The sequence below is a fragment of the Crocodylus siamensis genome, chromosome 5 (assembly GCF_052110815.1).
Source record: "Crocodylus siamensis isolate JL-2025a chromosome 5, ASM5211081v1, whole genome shotgun sequence".
NCBI classification, from domain to species: Eukaryota; Metazoa; Chordata; order Crocodylia; family Crocodylidae; genus Crocodylus; species Crocodylus siamensis.
In genome coordinates, this window is record NC_143399.1 from 194711451 (window position 1) to 194731484 (window position 20034).

A 20034-nucleotide genomic window follows, 5' to 3' on the forward strand; every position below is an offset into this window, starting at 1 on the left:
TGAGTGGAGGGCCACTTACTGAGTTTTGGCAAACCATTGAGGGCTGCATGAGAGGCAGCCAGGGACAGATAAATATTAATTTTCTAAATTTTTTTAAGGGCCTCACAGGCTGGATAGAATGGCTTGGCAGGCCGCATTTTGCCCACCCCTGACTGACTTAGTGTAATAGTTTACAAATAAGAATTTCCCTTATTAGGGTCCTAAGGTGCTATAGTAATACAAATACTGTATTTATTTGGATAGCACATGCACTTCCCCCAGAAGCAAATGTTCAAAATTGGGGTGCATGTCTTCCACGGGGCAACTGATTTTTTTCTTAGCTGGAACAGAAGCATAGAAATGCTGTGCTTTAATGGCTGTTAGAATGGGTGCTGCTGACAGTGTGGGCAGAGTCCAGTATTAACCCTTTCACAGTTGCTAAGGAATTGGTAGCAGCTTTTGGCCAAGTTCACAGTGGCCATGAGAACATATTAACACTGCAGCACGTGCCTGAAATAACTGTTGAGCTGGCTGAGGGTGAGTGAGCTGCTGCAAGAGGTTAGCTCTGACTCTGTTAAATAAATAAAATTCTGCATTCTTCATTCCAAAAACAAGGTACATATTTTATTTTGGGGTGTGTGGTATGGGAAAAAATACAGGTATGTTTGTGAAGGTGGTGGGTAGTTTGGGATTAGAACTGCAGAACCTGATATTTCTACTGGACTGAGTTAAGACGGTGATGGGAATGGTTCTATTTTGGCTTCATTTTAATTGCTCCTAAATATTAATTAGTTCCTTTTAGAGTTATACCACTTAGAGATGCATAGATTTTTCAGGCATAGAGTATTTGGGTGAAACTGAGGCCCAGACTAACAAGTGGGGTTCATCTTTATTTGGGGAACAGCCTTCTGTTTGCAAATGCATTTCAAAACTGTGCACTGTAAAAGGGATGCAATGTCAGAGCACTTTTTTAGGAGAGTCAGAATGTATTTTGTGCATGGTTGGGGATTGAAATTCCATGCAGGGTGAACGCTTAGAATTTGCTGCTGTTACTGTTGTGAATTATTGGGGGACACTGAAATATTGGAAACACAGTTCTTCTCTTGATCGTTTTTCCAGGCTTTATGTTGGCCAGCTCTTATAAGCATCCAGGTAATTGAAAACCTGTTTTTAAGAAAAAGCAGTTGATTTAACCCCCACATGCTGATCAACACTTCCATACAATTTCATCTACAAAGTTTTTTGACTAGTGCTGGACTTAGCATGAAAGATATCTGATACTTTTAGTGGTAGTTATGGCATTCATTTTAAAAAAAGCATTTCAATATATAAAAATGTGCCCTCAATGTGCATATAATCTCTCGTGAATTCATGTTCTAGAATGGTATGAAGTGTTTATCAATAAATTAAAATAGGGTCTTACTATTGAAAGCTATAGACTTATGAGAGGTAGAATGACTTTTTTGGAAACCAATCAGAATCTTATGTAAAAGCTAATCAAAGCTTGTCTGAAATTTGTCAATGGAAAGATAAACATTACAATCCATGTTCTAGGCTATTTATATAGACACTTAATAATTGGGCATGTCTTTGTAGATTTTGCATTTGGGATCTTCATCTGTCTTCAGTGAAACACTAAATTATAGCTGTAATCACTACAATACACATTTTAGTTGGTGTTTTGTAGCTCTCCTTTTAGAATGAGGCATAAACATTTTAGATCTCTTCAGAGTATAATGTAGTATTATAAATTGTCTTCTGATTGATGTTCAGTGAAGACATCTAACTAATGTAAGCTGTAGATACACCCTGACTTTTTCATATCACTCTTTGTTGTGATGAATTTATTTAAAATCTGCAGAGTATTTGGAAGGCCTTTTGTAGTATATGTGCAGAAGGGGGAAAGGCATGAAAACACCAGATGTGGGTACATTTTCTGATGAAAAGGAGCAATTATGTTTAATTAGTCCAAACCTGTGATTTTGCTAATGTTAAATAAGTTGCTAAGATGTGGTGGGGGAGTTCAAAAAGTGAATAGTGCTGCTGAATTGAAACATTTTAAAAGTACATAGGACATGTTCTCCAGCATTTTGTATATTAATGTAATAATTATGAATTATGAAATCCGTAATTTCATGTAATTTGTAAAATCATCACAGGAAATATTTATATCTAGCCAGGGAGCTGTTCCATACAAAGTAGTATCTTGGGGAATATTGAACATAGGTATTTTGAAGAAAATGTGAAGTAATTAGATACTGTAATGATAAGACTTGAAAGATTTTAAAGGTGGCTTAATTCACAATTCAGAGGCACTACTTAAATTGTATTATTGATAGATGGCAGGTAGGAGAAGCCTTAAAGTAGTATTAAAAAATATTCCTATTGTTATGTGGATTTTTATGTATACTGTTTTATACTTCTCTATGACTCTGTCATTTCTGTTTTATACATCAAGTGTAGCAATTTGACCCATGAACATATTGCATGTTTTGGGTAGGGGAGATGCTTGCAGCTTGCATTTTGAATAAGGGCATGGGGAGAGAAGAGTGTCAAGCAACATTCATGTTAAGGAACTCCAAGGAAGTTATTGTCAAACAATTGTCTTTATTTTTTGAACATTTCATGAATTTTCTAAATATTAAAAGCCTTTGCAGTATGTGTTTGCTTCTCTTGGCATAGCATGGAGTTTTCTTTATTTTCTTTCATTCTATTTTCGTGGGATCTTCATGATTCTAAATGAATGTGTCTAACAAACTAAGACAACCCCTGTGCTTCCTCCCTACTTTTCTGTAGGGAGGGAAATAAATCCACTTAGAAAAAGTGAGTGAAACCCTGCAAAGTGGCAGGTGGCCAAAGAGGATGCTGTCTTCTTTCTCTTTCATAAGGCCATCTTTCTTCCTCAACCCAATTACTGTGTGGTCTCTGCTGTCAAGGGAACCTGCACAAATCTGTCCCCCTAGGGTTGCTGTTTGCACCAGTTTTTTCAGCACTGTTCTGAACTGTTTGAAAAAAGATACCCGAAGGTCCCTGATCTATAGATGCTAATCTCCCCAGCATTCCCTTTAAAAAAAAAAAAATTAGTGTTGATTCTGTATCATCATCACTAGTATTCATTTCATAGTTTTCTCTTGACTTCTGGATTTAGCCCTATTGTGAAGCAGGTGTATACTAACACAACTACCTACAAAGTTGTAATCTTGGATATGTCATTGGGCAAGGAATTTTATTTTAGAAAAACAAATCTGTAGTCTGGAAAATGATGTGAAAATTAAGACCCAAATTTATATTCAGTAGCTCAGTGTCCAGAGATTTTGTCAATTTGGTATTGTTCATCTTAGGAGGAAAAGATCTACATGCATCCTAGATTTGGAAGTCTCACTGAAGACTTTTTCCTATGCCTATGGCAATAGCATCTAAAAGAATGCAATTTCTATCCCCACCAGTTTCACGAATGTACTGCTGGGGAGTGCATACAACTGAGGCGGCTCATTTGTATAAGGCCTTGAGAAACATGGGGTCAAACTTGATGTTATTATGGAAGATGAAGATCATTTTCTTTTTAAAATCAAACAGGTTGCATTTTGGACTTCCTTCATCCAGTTGTGACATAAGCAATAAGAACAACAGACAGGCCAAGGAACTCTAAAGCTGATGCTTCCTTGAATTCTTGTTTTTGTTTGCATCTGTCACGACAGCGTTCTCCCTCCTGCTCTGTAACATGTGGGAATGGAAAGTGCTGTATTTCAGATAATTAGGTTTTGCTTTCCACTTTCCCTGTCCTACATGTCGCCAATACTGGATTGTCCCAAATTGTCCTTAGGAGGGTCTTATTACTTAATATGAGACGGGCCCTCTTCTAGAATAGGATGCTCCACTTCAGGAGAACACGGGCCAGAATATACGTATCCCAGTCAGGTGTTCCAGTCATCTTGGTGTGTGTAGGTCTAAAATGGTACAGAACAGAGCACATCCTGTGGTCTGCTTAGTGGATCTAATAAGAGGATTGTTTACTGTGGTATTTGTGTTTAATAGACTGTACAGAGAATGGTAATCCTGTTTTATGGGGAGTTTTGATATTTCTACACCTTCTTGTTCAGAATAAAAACCTACATTTGAGAATTCTTCACAAAAGGGAAAGCCCCCTGATGCCCAGCTCAGAGGCAGTCTGTCTGCCTGCCTGGCTGCTCTGGAGCAGTGGTGTAACAAACAGAGTTGGCATCAGGGCAAACCCTGCAAGAGAGGTAGGAGAGAAGCTATTGGCACGTGCTTTTGAGATCAGGGCGGGGGCACAGCCACCGTACTGATGCTGAGAACTCCTACATAGTCCCAGCTGAGCTGCTGTTGTCACTGCATGTGGTCTACTTGCTCCATCTGTCACTCTCTTAAAACAGCTGCATTTGGAGTTCTTGGCATGGCAGTATTGCCAGGGTACGGACCCTGCAGGGGTGGCAGGTGATTTCTGGCACCGCTCCTAACTTGGTGCCTGGAGCAGGTACTTCTCTTGCCCACCCCTAGTTATACTACTACTATGGAGCCATGAGATCTTGAAAGCCCAGGGTATCCAGACTGCTAAAAAATGGGTGCTGGAAGTCCCAGGTCTTCCACACTCCCTCCTGGCACACCAGTCAAGTTGCAGAGGAGCCCAAAAAATCAGGAGGCAGGGCTTCCAGGTTCTTGATTTCCTACTAGCCAACCGATGTGGCGAATATATAGTAGCTTGGGCTGTTTCCTTCGCATCCCACTGGGATGTGACCCAAGTGGGTAAACTGGCATGAAACTTTACTAAAAAATGTATTTCCAGGGAAAACTTCCAACCAGTTCTAGTATTTAATTTTTTTTTTTTAAGTTTCAGGATCATGATTCTACCAATTTTTTTTATTCAGAATTTCCTCCAATGAACTAGCAATACTCTTAAGAATTTATTTTCTGTGGTGCTGTTAATGAATCCCTGTCCATGTTATAGTGTGTGAGATGACTGCCCAAAATTTGGATCATGCTGTTACCTATGATTGCAGTACTTGCCTCCTGCATAGTGAAAAATGTGAGAATCTAATGGCATGTTTCACTTGTGGGCTTTCCGATTACCTATTGTCTGATCAGTAGAAGTGGGTTATTGAGTTATTCTGTTAATGGTAATCACAAAATCTTATGGGCTGACAGCTGATTAAAGGTGTACTATGTTAACCTTTTACTGCTAGAGCACTCAGTAACCATCAACACAAAAAAGGGCAAGGAGCAGCTAACTGTTATCTAGGTTCATAAAAAACAGCTTGACTTAAGTTCCTGATAATTTAGTGCTGGTAATGTTTCAATGAACATAAAGCAATTCTGACCCTAGACAAACTTAAACTGAATGTATTTGGTAAATTCATGAACAAAATGTACCCTTTCTTGTAGGCCTCGGAGCAGAGGAAAAACTGCAGTGGAGGATGAAGACAGCATGGATGGGTTGGAGGCAGCAGAAACAGAAAACACTGTGGAAACAGGTAAAGAGAATACAGTATCAATGCTGTCTCCTTGCTGTTTCTCTCTGTCTCTCAAAGCTGAACACAGTTATGCAGGAATTTGGTCTGTTTTATAAGGAAGAAAATAATTCTCTTGCTTTAATTTGCAATAGAAAACAAATATTTACAAAGCTATTAAAAAAGACTGCGTATAACTCTTTTAAAATAATTTAATGTAAAAATTCCTCAGTAATGTAAGCATCTAGTGGCTCGGTATCTCTGACTTTAACAAAAATAAAACTTGTGAAAAAGTAGCTGCAACCTGCCAAAATACAGTGTTATTCATATTGCCCCGTAGCAGCAGTTAACCAAGGCAGATTATACCAAAGGGACAGCCTAACGCTACTGCTCCTTGCTGCTGTTTGGGAAACAAGTTAATTTCTGTTCTTGTTATAAATATTTATATTATTATCACCCAAAGACCTTGATTAGGATTGGGACCCCCTTGTGTTGACCTCGGGTATAATCCCCACCTGAGAGGGCTTGCATCCTGCAGATGCAAGCAGCTGAGAGAGCATACAAATGAGTGAGCATGGTGAAGATGTGCGAAGCTTTGTTAGCTGCAAACATGTCATTATTTGCCTGTTTTTTAACGGTGGGTAGTGGCTGATGCTGAGTGAGTATGGGAAGATGAAACCTGTGAATGCTGTGACCTGTAAGCAGGTGTCTGTAAGAATCAAAAATGTAAGGAGGTTTTTGAATGAAATAAGGAAGACTTGTCTGACTTCTTAGGGAGCCTTTCCCCTTTCATGATGGACAGATTTGGGGAAAAGGTTGGTTTCTAAGGGAGACACGGGCTGGCGGGCGGTGAAGACTGGGAACCCCAGCAAAGTGTCAATTGTATAATTAATTGCTAGCTACTAGATGCAAGGTGTGATGAGAAACTTGTTTGATATCATTTCCATCAGCAGTTCCCAAACTTTGACAGATTGTATCAACTTAAAACAATTCAACCTTAAGTACCACCAGCAAATTTTTGTCATATAAGGTAATTATAATAAATCTGTTAATGCTGTCAAGTTGTCTGTGTACCACTGGTGGTACCTGTACCACAGATGGATCGTTTTGAATGGGATGGTTTGGATAGGGATGATCCTGCCTCAGGTTGCGGGGGTTGGACTAAGATGACCTCTTGAGGACTTTAGGGAAGTAATCAAGGCCATAAAAGAGGAGATTGCAATTGTCAGGATCTGACGTTGAGGGCTTGGACAGTGTATACTCCTCCCTTGCTCCCTGCCTGGCAAGAGATGGAGGCATTGTGCTCTGAAAACAGCTTATAGGAGTGCATTCAGGAGCCACTGTTGAGATAAGCGGGTGTTATCGATGAGTTCTGAAGGGAGCCCGTCAGAAGGACGCATGCAACAATTTACTTTTTTCATCTGAAAGTGCTTTATTTAGTCAGCTGCGTTTCCTGTCTCGTGCATGGATGTGGTGACATCACTCACATATACCACCGTGGTAGGAGCTACCCTGGATGTTTTTCCCAGTAACAAGAGTGACGAAGCAGAAAGTGATGCAGCAGGCAGCGGTATCTGTAGAAAGCAGAGGAGTGTAGAAGACAGCTGTGGCTAAGCATGTCTGCTGCAGTTTTTGACTCTGCCCATTATTCCCTTATTTCCCTCTGCCCCACTTCCTTTAAACATAAGCAAGGGAACAAGAGAAAGTGTTTGTTTTGAAGGAGTGTAACAATCTGTACTGGTACTTGACTATGTAAAGGATGCGGTAATGACTATTTTGTTCTGGCTGTACACTTCGTTACCTAGCTCATCAGCACCCCACGTGCCATTGGCTGAGTTCCAGGAATAGTGAATTTTAGTTGGAAGAGACATGGACATGCAAAACATCTTTGAGACTGTAAAAAGAGATGCAAATAAAGATCCTCTCTTTCCCTTCTGCATCCCATTCTCATACCACTTGTTTATACCAAGGCATCTTTGCACCTCTTTTGGCAGTGTGACAAAGGGTCCTTGTGAAATGAGACCCACATCCAATATGTTTGGTCAAGACGGAACAAATTGGATTTAAGGTGACATGGCCAATTTAAGCAGGTTAAAAATCTCACGGCTCTCAGTGTTGAACTTACAGGTGTGGAGCAGGAAGGTAAATAATTAGTGGTTTTCTAGGCACAGTTTAGGGTTTGAATCATTTAGGTAGAAAGTTTTTCAAAACCAGTGCACTGCTAAGAATACTTGTCTTGGACTAATGATCTGGGGTTGGAGGGGTCTGATTCTAGTTAGTAGTTCGTTGTCATTGTAAAAGTACTCCTGTTTCTTCAAGCAGAAGTGCATTCTGCCAGCCCTTGTATGTAGGTATAATATATTTTTTAAAGCTCTGTACTAAAATGACCATCCTTTATTTCAGGAGGTATAATATATTTTTTAAAGCTCTGTACTAAAAGGACCATCCTTTATTTCAGTGGAGGCCTGCCTTTCTGGCAGACATGCCACAAGTTAAGCCCCATCTCTGTCCAAATGCCATTATCATCTCCATCCCCCAGAGGTATACCTAATAGTTTGTGGCTTGGGTGCCAGAATGGTAGCAGGGGGCCTTGAGTTTCCAGGCATGCAGGTGGAGCAGCAGCAGGATGCTGCTGAGAGAGAGGAAGTATCACCACCAAGAACCAGGTTAACCCTTTTTTGGTTCTGCAACCCCCACAGTTTTATATGGCTAGCGAGGACCCTAACCCCTTAGTATGGCAACAACTGCAGGGCCAGTGAGGTCTTAACCTGGCTTTTGGCAGTGACACTTCCTCTTGCAGAAGCATTCTGCTGCCTCCACTCCATCCAGTCAGAGACTTGAGCCCCTCTGGCTCCATTGCACCAAGCGCCTGGGACTCGCATGCCACGCACACAGCGGCTACATGTGGCATGTGTGCTGCAGGTCGACCACCTGTTTGATTGCTTTGCATCTCTTGGGCTGAGAACAAAAAATAAAAATAAAATAAAAGCATGTCTTGCAAATATAATACAGAGATGTGGAAAAACACTGCTATGTGCTAGTCACATACAGGGGTGTTTGACAAGGGAGCCTCAGGGCTGCGGGGCTCCACATCCCTTATGAGCTGTGCTAGCTTTGTTAAGCATTCTGGCTACTGCTGTAACAGGTGTCTTTGCCCTATGAGAGCCTCAGTTTGCATTTCAAGATACTTGCAGTGATAGGTTTTCCATGTACCCAGTGATGGCTTCAGAGTTCTTATCACCCATGGGACAGAAAAAGCATGGCCCTGGCAGGGTACTGTCCGCAGTACCATATGCTTTATACCAGCTAGTGCCCCCATGCCCAGGGACAGAGCAGCACTGTGGCATCTGCAGGACCTCATGAGGTGGCACCTTCCAAGCCCATAGCATTGATGGGGGATTTGCATGTCAAGTACATGCCAGAGGCTGCCTGAGAGGTGTCCCTTGGGTTCCCTGGAGCAGCTTGCTCTCCCCTCAATAGGGAGCCCTGTCAGTGGGAACTCTTTTAATGGGGTTGCCCACAGTCGCACTTTCTGGGTCCAGTTGGGAGGCACCCGTAGCGTCCAGGCAGTTCCATGGGGCAGTAGGATGAAGTGCACCCAGGGGCTGGCTCTGGGGAAGTGCCACTCCATGGGATACTTGTCATGGTGGCATACAGCAGGGCTGAGGACTCCTCGTGGGGTAGTGACATGGGAACCTCAGGTCTGGGTGTAACTGAGGTCACTTGGGACAGAGGGCTTTGTGTGGGCTAGCACCAAGGCACAGAAGGCTGCATGTGAGATGCCCTGCTGTACTTCTGGGGTGATGGGGCTGGTCTCACTCTGGGGTCTCTGGACTCGGAGCTTGCTGCGAGTATGCAGGTCCCAGGCTGGGCTGGGCCTGGGCAGAGGCATATCTAACAAGTTTTGTGCCTTAAAAAAAACTTTCCTGCATCCTGAGGTGTGCATGGGGCATTAACGAGTGCTAGAAGGCCGGGCGAGGAAAGGAGGGTACTTGTACCATGGAGGCAAAGAACCGAGCGCTGCTGTTTGTGCCCTGCACAGGGCTGTTCTCTCCTTTCCCTCTCTACAGCCGGGTACTGGGGACGGTTCTTCCCTTCCCTTCCCTTCCCCTCCCCTCTGCTCGTGACAGCTGGGCAGCAGCTGGGGGTCTGTTCTCCCCTCCATCCTGTCCTGAACCAGAGTGCTGGGCTCTTCTCTTCCCTCTCTGCCTCCCTCATTGTGTTCAGGCGGTGAAGGGCTGTTTCCATTCAGCCAGGCTGACTTCCCCATGGAGCAGGTGAATGAGGCACAGGGGCAGAAAGGCTTCTGCTGGCCTCCCAGCCAAGGCAGCATGGACCCGGAGAGCTGAAATGCACCCCTTCAACTCCAGCCCCTGCCCTTCCCCTCTTCTCCGCTTTTCGCTTGCAGCCCTGCCCCTACCCCTGTTGTGCCACCCACAGTGGTTGCCCATGCTACTTGTGGCATGCGTGACGTGGGTTGGCCAGCCCTGCTTTATTTGGTTGCCTTTACAAGGAGTGGAGTTGTGCACAAATTGCCATCTATAGTTTCCAACAGTTTTTAAAAGGGGAATACTGCAATACTAAGCAGGAAGATAAAGGGGCCCTTGGAACTTGGAGTCAGCTGAAGTAAATGGAGCTTGACGGCCAGGTAGTGCTGCACCTCATAGCCACATGAGCCAGTTTATTAGTTGCTTATGCTGCTTGTCTGATTCAGTTGGTCTATAAGGTACACCTCTACTTTGCCTTCTGCCTGACTCAGACTAACATGGGTAACTAGCTCATTCTGCATCTAGAGCTTCTTGTATGATTTTGGGTGAGTTGCTTCACTTTTCCATATCAATAGATTTCTTTCCTGGCTTCAAGGAAAATAGGTTTTCACATATTTAGGGAAGAGAAAGCCCACAACGTCAGAGCAATTGAATTATTTGACTCTTAACAATGCTGAGGCCATAGGAAATAAGTTTGCTTGCCCCTATACATTAAATGTATGAACCAGCATACATATGACATATAACAAACATCTGAAAAACTGTTTAAACATTAGCACCAATGGTTTAGACACACCAGTGCATGTGTGGTTAATACAGTAGTGTACAGTGTCAGAATTTGTATGTAGCAAGACCATGAGCTTAGGCTTGGTAGGCAAACTAATAGCTCTGTAACAAAGAAAAAATGTGTACTGTATCCATCCAGTTTAGTGAGGATGAAATCACCTAAGTCCTCGGAGCTTGATCAGTTTATGAAAGAAATTGCTATGTTTACTTGAATATAAGACAAGGCTTCCTCCTCCAGTCAGTATGGGGGGAAAAAGCCCCTCATCTTATGTTTGCATGCCAGCAAATCCCCTCCCCCCCCCTTTTAAATATGCTGCCTATCATTAAACTGCTGCTAGAAGCAGCATGTGCTTAGTCATGGAAACCATCTGTGAAGTTGATTGAATGCAGCCCATGCTGAGTGTGCCCATGAAACACGTGGTCTGTATTGGGCAAAACACACTGATAGGAACCGTTTTTTTAATGTGTGTGTGACCCTTAAGAACAAAAACAAAAACCCAGGCAGTTGTTCCACCAGGAGGGAATAGGCACCACCCAGAAGGTACTGCAATACTAGGCCAGAGCCAGCCCTTAAACCCCTTTGATGTCAATTTTTTTCTTGAATTTTTTTTGTATTGTTTTGTTTTGTTAATTAAATTTTGTGTCTCGTGCCAAATTAGCCAAATGAGTTCTGAAGTCGTTTGACGAAGCAGAGCTCATTCATTCAAGTTTCCAGTACTACCACTGGAAAGTAACCTCCCTCCCAGACTCTTCAGCCTTTAGTTTCAGATACTCCCAGATCCATGGCAGGCATCCTACGTGCGGGCCCGAAGCCTGGAGGCCTTGGAGTTCAGATGCCCCCGACTCTCGCTTGCCCTTAGCCAAAAGGCCAAAGGTGCAAGCAGGGGAGAAATCCCCCATCTCCATAAAAATAGTGTGTAGCCAAGATCCTCCTACTGGGAAGCTATAGTAGCGGGTCCTGCCCACAGTACATTGGACAAGTCTCCACCCTGAACTACATGACGCCATTGAAGGTGATCTTGCCCTGGTGATCACAGTATTTCTCCTGCCGGAATGGGGACTTCACTTGATCTGAGTCAAAAGCCTGAGAAGTGGTCAGAAATGCTTGATCTTAGCCAAAAGGTTAGTGCAGCTTATCTGAACAAGATAGAGTTAATTGTGCTGAGTCCCCTTCAGTACTGTTTCCAAGTCTTGATTTGCCACTACATTGCATATACTTTTTTCTTCCTTTTTACTCCTACAGCTGAGTTATGCCTGTCTTTCCCATTTCTGATGATTCCTGTTTCTTCACCAGCCTTAAATGTCTGGCAAACTTCACCAAATGGGGCCCCAAACAGTTCACCCAGAATCCTGCTCTTGCCCCCTTCTCTCAGCCAGTTGCATACGGTTAGTGTGGCTCCACCTCGTGGAGGGTGGGGGCCAGGTTGCCTTATGTCTCATCTGCATATACATTTTTGGAGTGTCCCAGGGCTTGTGACAAGAACACCCTGTTCTAGTTGCAAGTTGGGGGCTAATTAGCACAGGGATCCTTTGTGGGGGTATGTGAAGTACTGAGCGGTGCTGGGCTGTGGGGTCACATTGGCTTGAAATGCTATTGATTCTGCTGGGGCCCAGCCCCGGGAACTATATGATAAGTTATGAGCCTTTTGGCTCTAGACTTATATTTTGCATGGTCTGCCTACTTCTTGACCTTTTGGCTCAGATGAACCTGGTGGAACTGATCACCCTGGTGGTTTTCCGAGGGTGAGACCTGCCTCTTGCACTCCAGGCATGCTGACCCCTGCGAGTTTCCCCAAATGCAGGAAACTCAACATATTGGCATTGTGGCTAGGAGCAAGCAAGACTAGGGGGCACCTGAACCTCTGGGCCCTGGGCTTGCATGCAGTATGTCTGCCACATATTTAGGGAGTATCTGAAGCCCCAGACAAATGAGTCTGGGAAGGAGGATACTTGCTTGGTGGTATTGGCACGCAGACTTGATTGATTGAACTCTGCTCAGTTGAAGCTTGGACCTTGACTGTTGGGCTTTACTCAATGGACTTCGGACCTGATTTGGCCCTTGAAACAAAAAAAAAAAGTTTGTCCTAGGTGTAAGTATGTACAAAAGTGGTTCTCAAAAGTGTGTTTATGGAGTGTTTGTGGTGAAATTTGTAGCAGTCAGGGTTGGGATCAGAGTCAGACCCACAGCAGTCTCCTGTTCTCTGCAGTTTTTGCCCTCTTCTTTGTTCCCCTCCCCCCCCTTTTATGGTTGCATGCAGCTCACTTCCATGTTGTGCTTGAGGAGGAAGCAGAGCTTGATCAGGGTCTTACAGTGAGGGGGGACAGGAGGGTTGCAGGGGGAAAAAGAAAGCAAGGGGGGCACCTAACCTCCCCCCACCACTATTTTCCCTGCTGTAGCAGTGGGAGGCAGCTGAATTCAAGACACACTCTGGTTGGATTCTACACCTGGAAAATTGTAACTGTAATAAATACAGTAAATGATGTGATTACTTGTGATAGTAGGGTGTTGGATTTGATGACCAGTGGTCCTTTCTATATTCCCAAAAAATCTGTATATATGTAGCAAAGCCATGAATTTAAGGTTTTGAAAACAAACATCTGTATAACAAAGGAAAATGTGTACTGTGTCAGTCTGGTGAATATATGAATACTCACAGAGAGCCGGAAACTATTCTCATACTTGTATTTAAACCAGGAATCTCACTCTTCCTACCTTCCGTAGGCCAAGAGGGGTTTTTTGCATTCCTCTGTCTTTGCTCATGAGCTCCCTGTGCTGCTGACCTATTCCCTTTTTCATGGGAGCTCTTTCATAACGGGGACTGTTCTAACACCTGGTCCTCTGTTCTTCACTGAGGCAGTGGTTCCTTGTGCTTTTTTTTTGTTTTTCTGTACTTTGTGGGTCCCTGTAAGCCAGGGTCTTGCCCAGACCATCAGAATTTGCATCCTCCTTGGGTGTTTTGGTATGTGTTTTTTTAACTTTGTGTTTTTCAGTGCACAAAGCTGCCAGTGCATTTTCAGAGATTAATAATATAAAAATCAAAGGAATGCACAATTATAGTCCTCACAGCAACTACCTCTCTGGCTCTTGTAATGTACGCAGTTAAGACATAATTACAATATAGTAATACAAATTACTGTGCATGCTTATGTGGAACAAATTAAAATTATTGTTAGAATTTAAGCCTCCTGATTCTATATTTAAAGCCTCAGAAATCCCTTCATTGGTGTCTTGAGTTAGGTGAATGTGTGTGAATGATTGTGAAGCGTACTTGCTCTTACAGGCATGTGCGTGTGCGCACAGACACACATGTTACCAGATGTTTACAGCAGATTAAAACAATATTGTATGGGTCTGACTTGGGTTGTGCTAAAATAGGAACATAAGGGGTCTAGGGTTTTTTTGACAACCTCCCTTGTGATCTTTGCACACTGAATTTGAAGGGTGCTGCAGATCCTTTGAAGTGTGAGCAGAAAGCACAGGCTCAGACTTGTCCTTGCCTGGCTGATCCCCACAACCCTACTGCAAAACCTCTCTTTAGGGAGGTAAGCCCTGTAATAGATCGATTAGTTTTTGAAATGGGGTGCCACTCAATTCATAAAAATTATGGAGGGGTGACTCGAGTCCAAAAAGGTTGAGAATCACTGATTTAAAGGAACCCGATTTTCAGAGGATAAGTGTGCAGCTCTACTTAAGAATCAGGCCCTTTTATTAAATCTCTTTAAACATGAAGGTACCAAAATCCCTTTTGAAAATCTTAACTAAAACCTCTGTTTTGGCGTTCAAATTTGCCTGAAATTGTTCCCGAAGTGAATGAGCAGGTAGCAATTCAAAATGGTGATCCTATCAAGTTGTGCTCCCAAACACACCACACCCCTACTACAATACTGTAATTTAGTTTTCACAAAGGATCAGCAAGGGGAGGAGGAGAGATCAGAACAAGCTAAACGTTGGGGTGATGGGTCCATAACAATAGTTGACAGGAATGACCAACCAGACAGATTTTTTTGAGTAGTGGATGTTTTCTGAACAGTGCTAATTTCACTACATTAAGTTTAAAAGATGCATGGATCTGTTAAAAATGGTGAAAAAAACTGGTTCAAGTAAGCCCACTTGGAGATGGTACATGAAGAAGCATTGTTGTATGTGAAGTACAGCTTTTCTCTTAAACATGTTACTTTGACTTGCTCCTACTATGTTAGTAGCCTTTTGTATTTTATCAGGCTTTATGAATAAGAGGTAATATATCCCAACTACTTGTGCAGCCTCTGTTTCTGGTTTTTCAGCTTTTCCCTTATTACTGGGACCTGTCGTTTTCTGCTTCAGGACTGCCCAGTGGCTTTTTCAACTTCTTATTCCAGATCTCTAGTGCCTGGAGGCTTTCTTTGTTCACCTCCACCTTCTTCCTCATTGGTTTTTCTTTGCTGGATTTCCCACCTCATTGCTTTCTCCCCTTGGTGAATGCTCTCTGGTCCTCCATTCTCCCAGAACTTTCTTCCTCTCCCTCCTCATTTCCAACCTGCAACTGCAGCTCAGCAAACCACCCCTCTTCCCCCTGCCTCCTTAGCACCTGTTCAGACCTCTCCATCAATTACAGATTATTTTTTCCCTATTCAAGTAGCTGATACTTATTAGTTCAGAGTGAAATTTTGTTCCAGATGCCAAAGGTTACTTGGGTCTTATTGACCCCAGCGGTCTCCTGCCCAGAGCAGAGCCACTGGACCCGATGATCTCATGAGGTCCCGTCCAGCCCTAAACTTCTGTGAATCCAGTGAGCAATACAACAGTATCACTTGTGAAATGCTACCTTTTACTGATGAAACCAGAAATGAGAGGTTAAGAATCCCTGTAATTTTGCTGCGTTTTTCTAAGGGAGCCTGCTTAAATTAAGAGTACATTGAGTAAGCAAAGCATGTTAGTTTGGGACCCCACCCCCATGGTATTGTAAATCTAAAGAAAGAAATAATAAAGCAAATGCAGCTGAGTAGCCTCTTTGTTGGTTTGATGTTTTTTGCTGTGGCTGAACACTGAACTCTCCCACTTCTATTCTTCTGCTGTAGATTATTTTCTTCCTGTGTTAGCTTCAGCAAATTTCCATGTAAAGTATATTTTGCCTTCTTCTTGGTTCTCCCCTTAGGTTTCCTGAAATTGAATTCTACATGCTAATCCTTTGATTATTGCCTTTCTTTTTTGAAAACTCTCATAAATTACTTGAGTCTTTCTTAGAATCCACAATCCTTCCTATCTTTGTTTCATCTGCAAATGTTGAGACCCTACATGTTGGCCTTTTTTCCCCCGAATCACTTGTGTATTGAGTGAAATAAGATTAGTGCTACTACTGAGTCTTTTGGGAACCCCCTCTTGATAAATCCATCAAGAAGAATTTAATTCTGTTTACAATGACATCTTACCCACCAAATGAGTCCCTATTCCAATTTTTTTTTTTCTTGGTATTGTCGGGGGATTTCCAGTGTGATAATTCATAAAATGCTTTCCTGAAGTCTGGATAGTTATATCAACTGAGATCACTTACCCATCATTATTTTTTATCTTTGGTAACCTTATTATGGTGTACATTGACCACTTGCTTTTTTACTAGATTCATGTCGATGACTTCCTGATGACTTTTGTCCCTCTAATTACCCTTTTTCATCCCTGGGCAAAGCACAAGAGAGCCAGAGACAAATAGTTCTCCATCGAGGGGTTTATCTCTGTAATGTTTTCAAAGATGATTGAACCAATTTAGACCACAAAAACCCTCTTCTTTAAAAGAAGCTTTCCCACTGTTTTTTTGGGAGGAAGACTAAAAGCAACTTAATTCCATATCTAATGTACCAAGGAGAACTTCTTACCACAAAAGAACACCACCCCCCAGCAGACTCCAGGAGTTAAAACTGAGGTGTGGGATAAAATCCAAACTCATTGAAACTCTTCCAGTAAGTTTGGCAGAGCCATGGTTTCTCTGTAAGGTCCATAGCAGACTGCATTGCAAACAACACCTCTAGATAGTTGAGCATACCTTGCAGTGGTGGAAACGATATCTTTATGTAAATACAAGCAAATGAGAAATCCAGTTGCATTGCTAGTATTTTTAACCCAAAGGCAGGTCTTCTATGCAACTCCCCACCCCTTCCATCCACCAGGAAACGCTGGTAGAGAGCAGGCTGGTAGCTATTGTTTGAAAGTGTTTTGTTTCTGTTTTCCCCTAATCTGGTAATTTGGTTATAATAAGGAATCCAAATAGGACAGTAAGAGCTACTTGGCATTTGCATTTAAATCAACACAGGACCTTCCTAGCCGCCAGCATCCCTTCGTTAGCTAATGATGATATGAGATGTGATCATATGCACTGAAAATGGGACATTTAACCAGCTGAGCTTTTTCTTCCTGGCTGGTCAGCTCCCTCCCCCAAGGTTCTTTCAGTTTTTCAGTAGTATAATCCCTTACTTCAAACCAGTCCAGATAGTAGTGGGGCTTTCTGTGGTGTTTCAGGGCTGAAAAAGTCCCTCTTTCATTCAGCATCCTTTTTATAGTTGTGCCTGCAGCTGTGCCATGTGTGGCCAAAATGCTGAAGTTTTTTTTTTTTTCTACAAGAGTTGCCAAGAACTGAAAAAACACCCTCTGGTACAAAGCAAGAGGCTAACCAGATCTGATTATATGTTGGGCATTTGCCAGGTCACTGACTGGTGACGAGGAAGCGTTCTTTGCGTCAGAAGACTGCATGCTGTGCACTGAATGTTAAAACTTTTAAGTTCTACCTCCTCATCTCGAATGCAGTGAAAGAGATGAGTGGCCACAAGCCCTGCTTTTGCACAGTTGGTACAACTAACATTCTCACCACCAGTTATGTTTCCTTGCTGCTCTCTGTCCTTTTTTGTAAAAGTCATGCACTCCAGTTGCAGCATTCATTGCATCGTCTGCATCCAGGCATGGAATTTTAGTTGTATACAAATGTCTTCATGCCACATGACTTTTGAACATGAAATCTAGTCTCTCTTATCTACTGTGGCCTGTTTTGGGCCCAAAACTGGTTTCTTCAGTAGATTTCTTAGCCATGTTTGGCCATCGTTAAAACATGACATGTCCCATGCTCCTTAGTTAATGTGGGAGAATTGAACTTAATGTTAAGCAGAAACGTCAATGAAGTTGAAGTTAATGTTAAGCGGAATTGAAGTTGCCTGGCTTCCTTTGGCGAAGTGATCAACTTTTCATGTAAACTGGATGATCAGCATGATCTATTATGTCTTGCTTAGTGGATAATTTTTAATGTAGAACGTTCTCTGCAAACTCTTTTGCCTGAAACTTTTAACTGAATCAGCTTCTTATACATTACAAAGATGAGAAAAGATGATTGATACAAATAGTTGCCACTTATTATGTTGCCATTGTGTTGGAAGCAATTCTAGTGCAGTTACTTTGTTTCTAGTCATTCACCAATGTACAAACAAAAAACTCAAAGCCCAAGAATTGCAATCTTTTCTTTGTTCTGGTGATGTTTTAAGCAAGACTATAAATAGAAAAAGATAAGATCGGCAAATGCACGGGTAGGATTCTTTTCCTGATAATTTACTATATTGGGGTCAGTGTTTTTTGAATAGGATAAAATTTTGTTCTGAGGTATGGCTTCAGTGGTTTTGGTTATTTATTTCATAACTGGCAAGGAATTTACATTCATATATGCTATATTGATGGTTTAAAAAGTACCGGTAAAGAAATCTATTTTATTGCAACATACGGTCTTCAAAGAGGAACATTCTTGTGTAGCTTAAAACTTGAGTTTTCCTGCAGTGGGTTACACTATAGGGTCCTGAAATATAGCAGTACTTCTGGTGCAAAGATACCCCTCAACATACAGTGATTTTTAAACCGCTTTTCTCTGAATGCTGGCTGCTGCTTCACCAGAGGACTGTCTGATCACAGTGACACTTCTGCCTCCCAATCTAGGGATGGAAATTACACATAAGCCAATATAAGCGGGTGGAAACTGGTTCATACCTGTAACTGAACAGAAGTTCAGTGCATATGAACTGCTTTCAAATGGCTGAAACCGGTTTAAGATGAACCTGGTTGGATGTAGTTGCTGGAACTTCTGTCCCAGATCCCCTCCCGACTCAGGTTAGGTCACAGTCCCCCAGTACCCCCAGTGCCTTTGCGAGGAGGCGTGCTGGAATACAGGTTGCTGCTGTAGCCCAGTGCCTAACTGGCTCCACCCCAGGACTGGGCTTGGCTCAGGCCAATGACCAAGCAGCACAAGCACAGAGGTAAGGGTGGGGGGACACAGGTAAGGCTTCCCCAAGGACTGGACCCCTTTGCTGCTCCCTATCCAGCGCCTGGCCAACAAGAAAGCAGCCGGAGCATGGAGGTGAGAGAAGGGGGGCTGGGGGCAGGGGAGAGAGGCAGGGCTTTCCTCAGGGACTGGACTCCAGCGTTGGGCGTAGGCAGGGGGAAATGGACCCTGGTGTCTTCTGGGGGGGCTGCAGTGGAGGGTCTTCCCCCCATTCAGCCCAGCCCATCTAGGGGGCTTGTCTGAGCCCCTTCAGCCCTGCCTGTCAGGCACTGGGGTTGGGAGGGAAATGGATCCTGGCCCTGGGCCCACCACTGGTGTCTACCATGGGGGAAGGGAGGGGGCTGTGGCAGCCCAGACTGGCCCTGCTGCTTATTGCGAGTCCCCCATGGCTGCTGGCTGTATCCTGCCGGCTGCCTCTGGTGCTGGGCTTAAGGCTCTGGGGGATGTGCCGGGCAGCCCTGGGGGCTTGTTCCAGATGGCAGGGCCCAATCCTGTCCTTTATGGAGGGCTCTCATCCCTGCCACCTGGCACAAGCCCCTGGGCTGACCAGCACATCCCACTGGCACCAGTGGCAGTGGGCAGGCCTGGGGGCTTATGCCAGGTAGTAGAGCCCAATTCTTCTTTTTATGGGGCACCCCCTGGCTGGGTGGGGACAAAGAAACCTCTGAGGCCTGGCGCCCCCACAAGAAGACCCTAGCTCAGGGGCTGAGACCAGAGTGGGGGCCTTCCTCCAAAGAGCTTTGAATCGATTCAGACCTTTTCATTGGTCCCCTGATTTGATTCAGATTCAGAGATTCGGCTGCCGGATTGGGGTGAATCTCCTCCGAATTGAATTGGCACCCAAAGCTTCACGCAGTTCTATAAATCTCAGGCTTTTGACTGTCTGTATGTAGCACCAGCGTCAAGCCACCAAATCAGATGGAAGTAAGGTAGAATACACTGAAGATGTGTCCATGTGATGAGCAGTTGCTGTAAGAAGACTGTTTGCTTGGCAGTAGAAATGACTGGGGAGCTGCCTGCTCCCAAGCTTTACCCCAAGCAACAAAAGTTTGAAAACTCTGGCCTTAGTGGAATCTCTTTTTTTCCCACAAGCTGAAGAAGTTAGTGACGCTTGATCTAAGGGCTGAGGGCAGTGCTGTCTGCCAGAGGTCACAATATCAATTCAGAACTTAGGAGGTTGTTAAATTTCTTGTCTCACTGGTGAAGGTAGCGAAGCACCTCTCTTGTTATATTGCTGTCCTGTCAAGCAAA

General features: G+C 43.5%; 1 protein-coding gene across 9 annotated transcripts in view; it reads left to right on the forward strand.

Annotated features, from left to right (window-relative positions):
- Positions 1-20034, forward strand: part of KMT2C (lysine methyltransferase 2C) — a 301422-nt gene that overhangs the window by 57233 nt on the left and 224155 nt on the right. For all 9 annotated transcript variants that reach the window (XM_090047709.1, XM_090047708.1, XM_090047707.1 and 6 more), the window contains exon 2: positions 5380-5468. In XM_090047709.1, coding sequence (XP_089903835.1) covers positions 5380-5468 — 89 coding nt within the window. The remainder of the gene's footprint in view (positions 1-5379; positions 5469-20034) is intronic.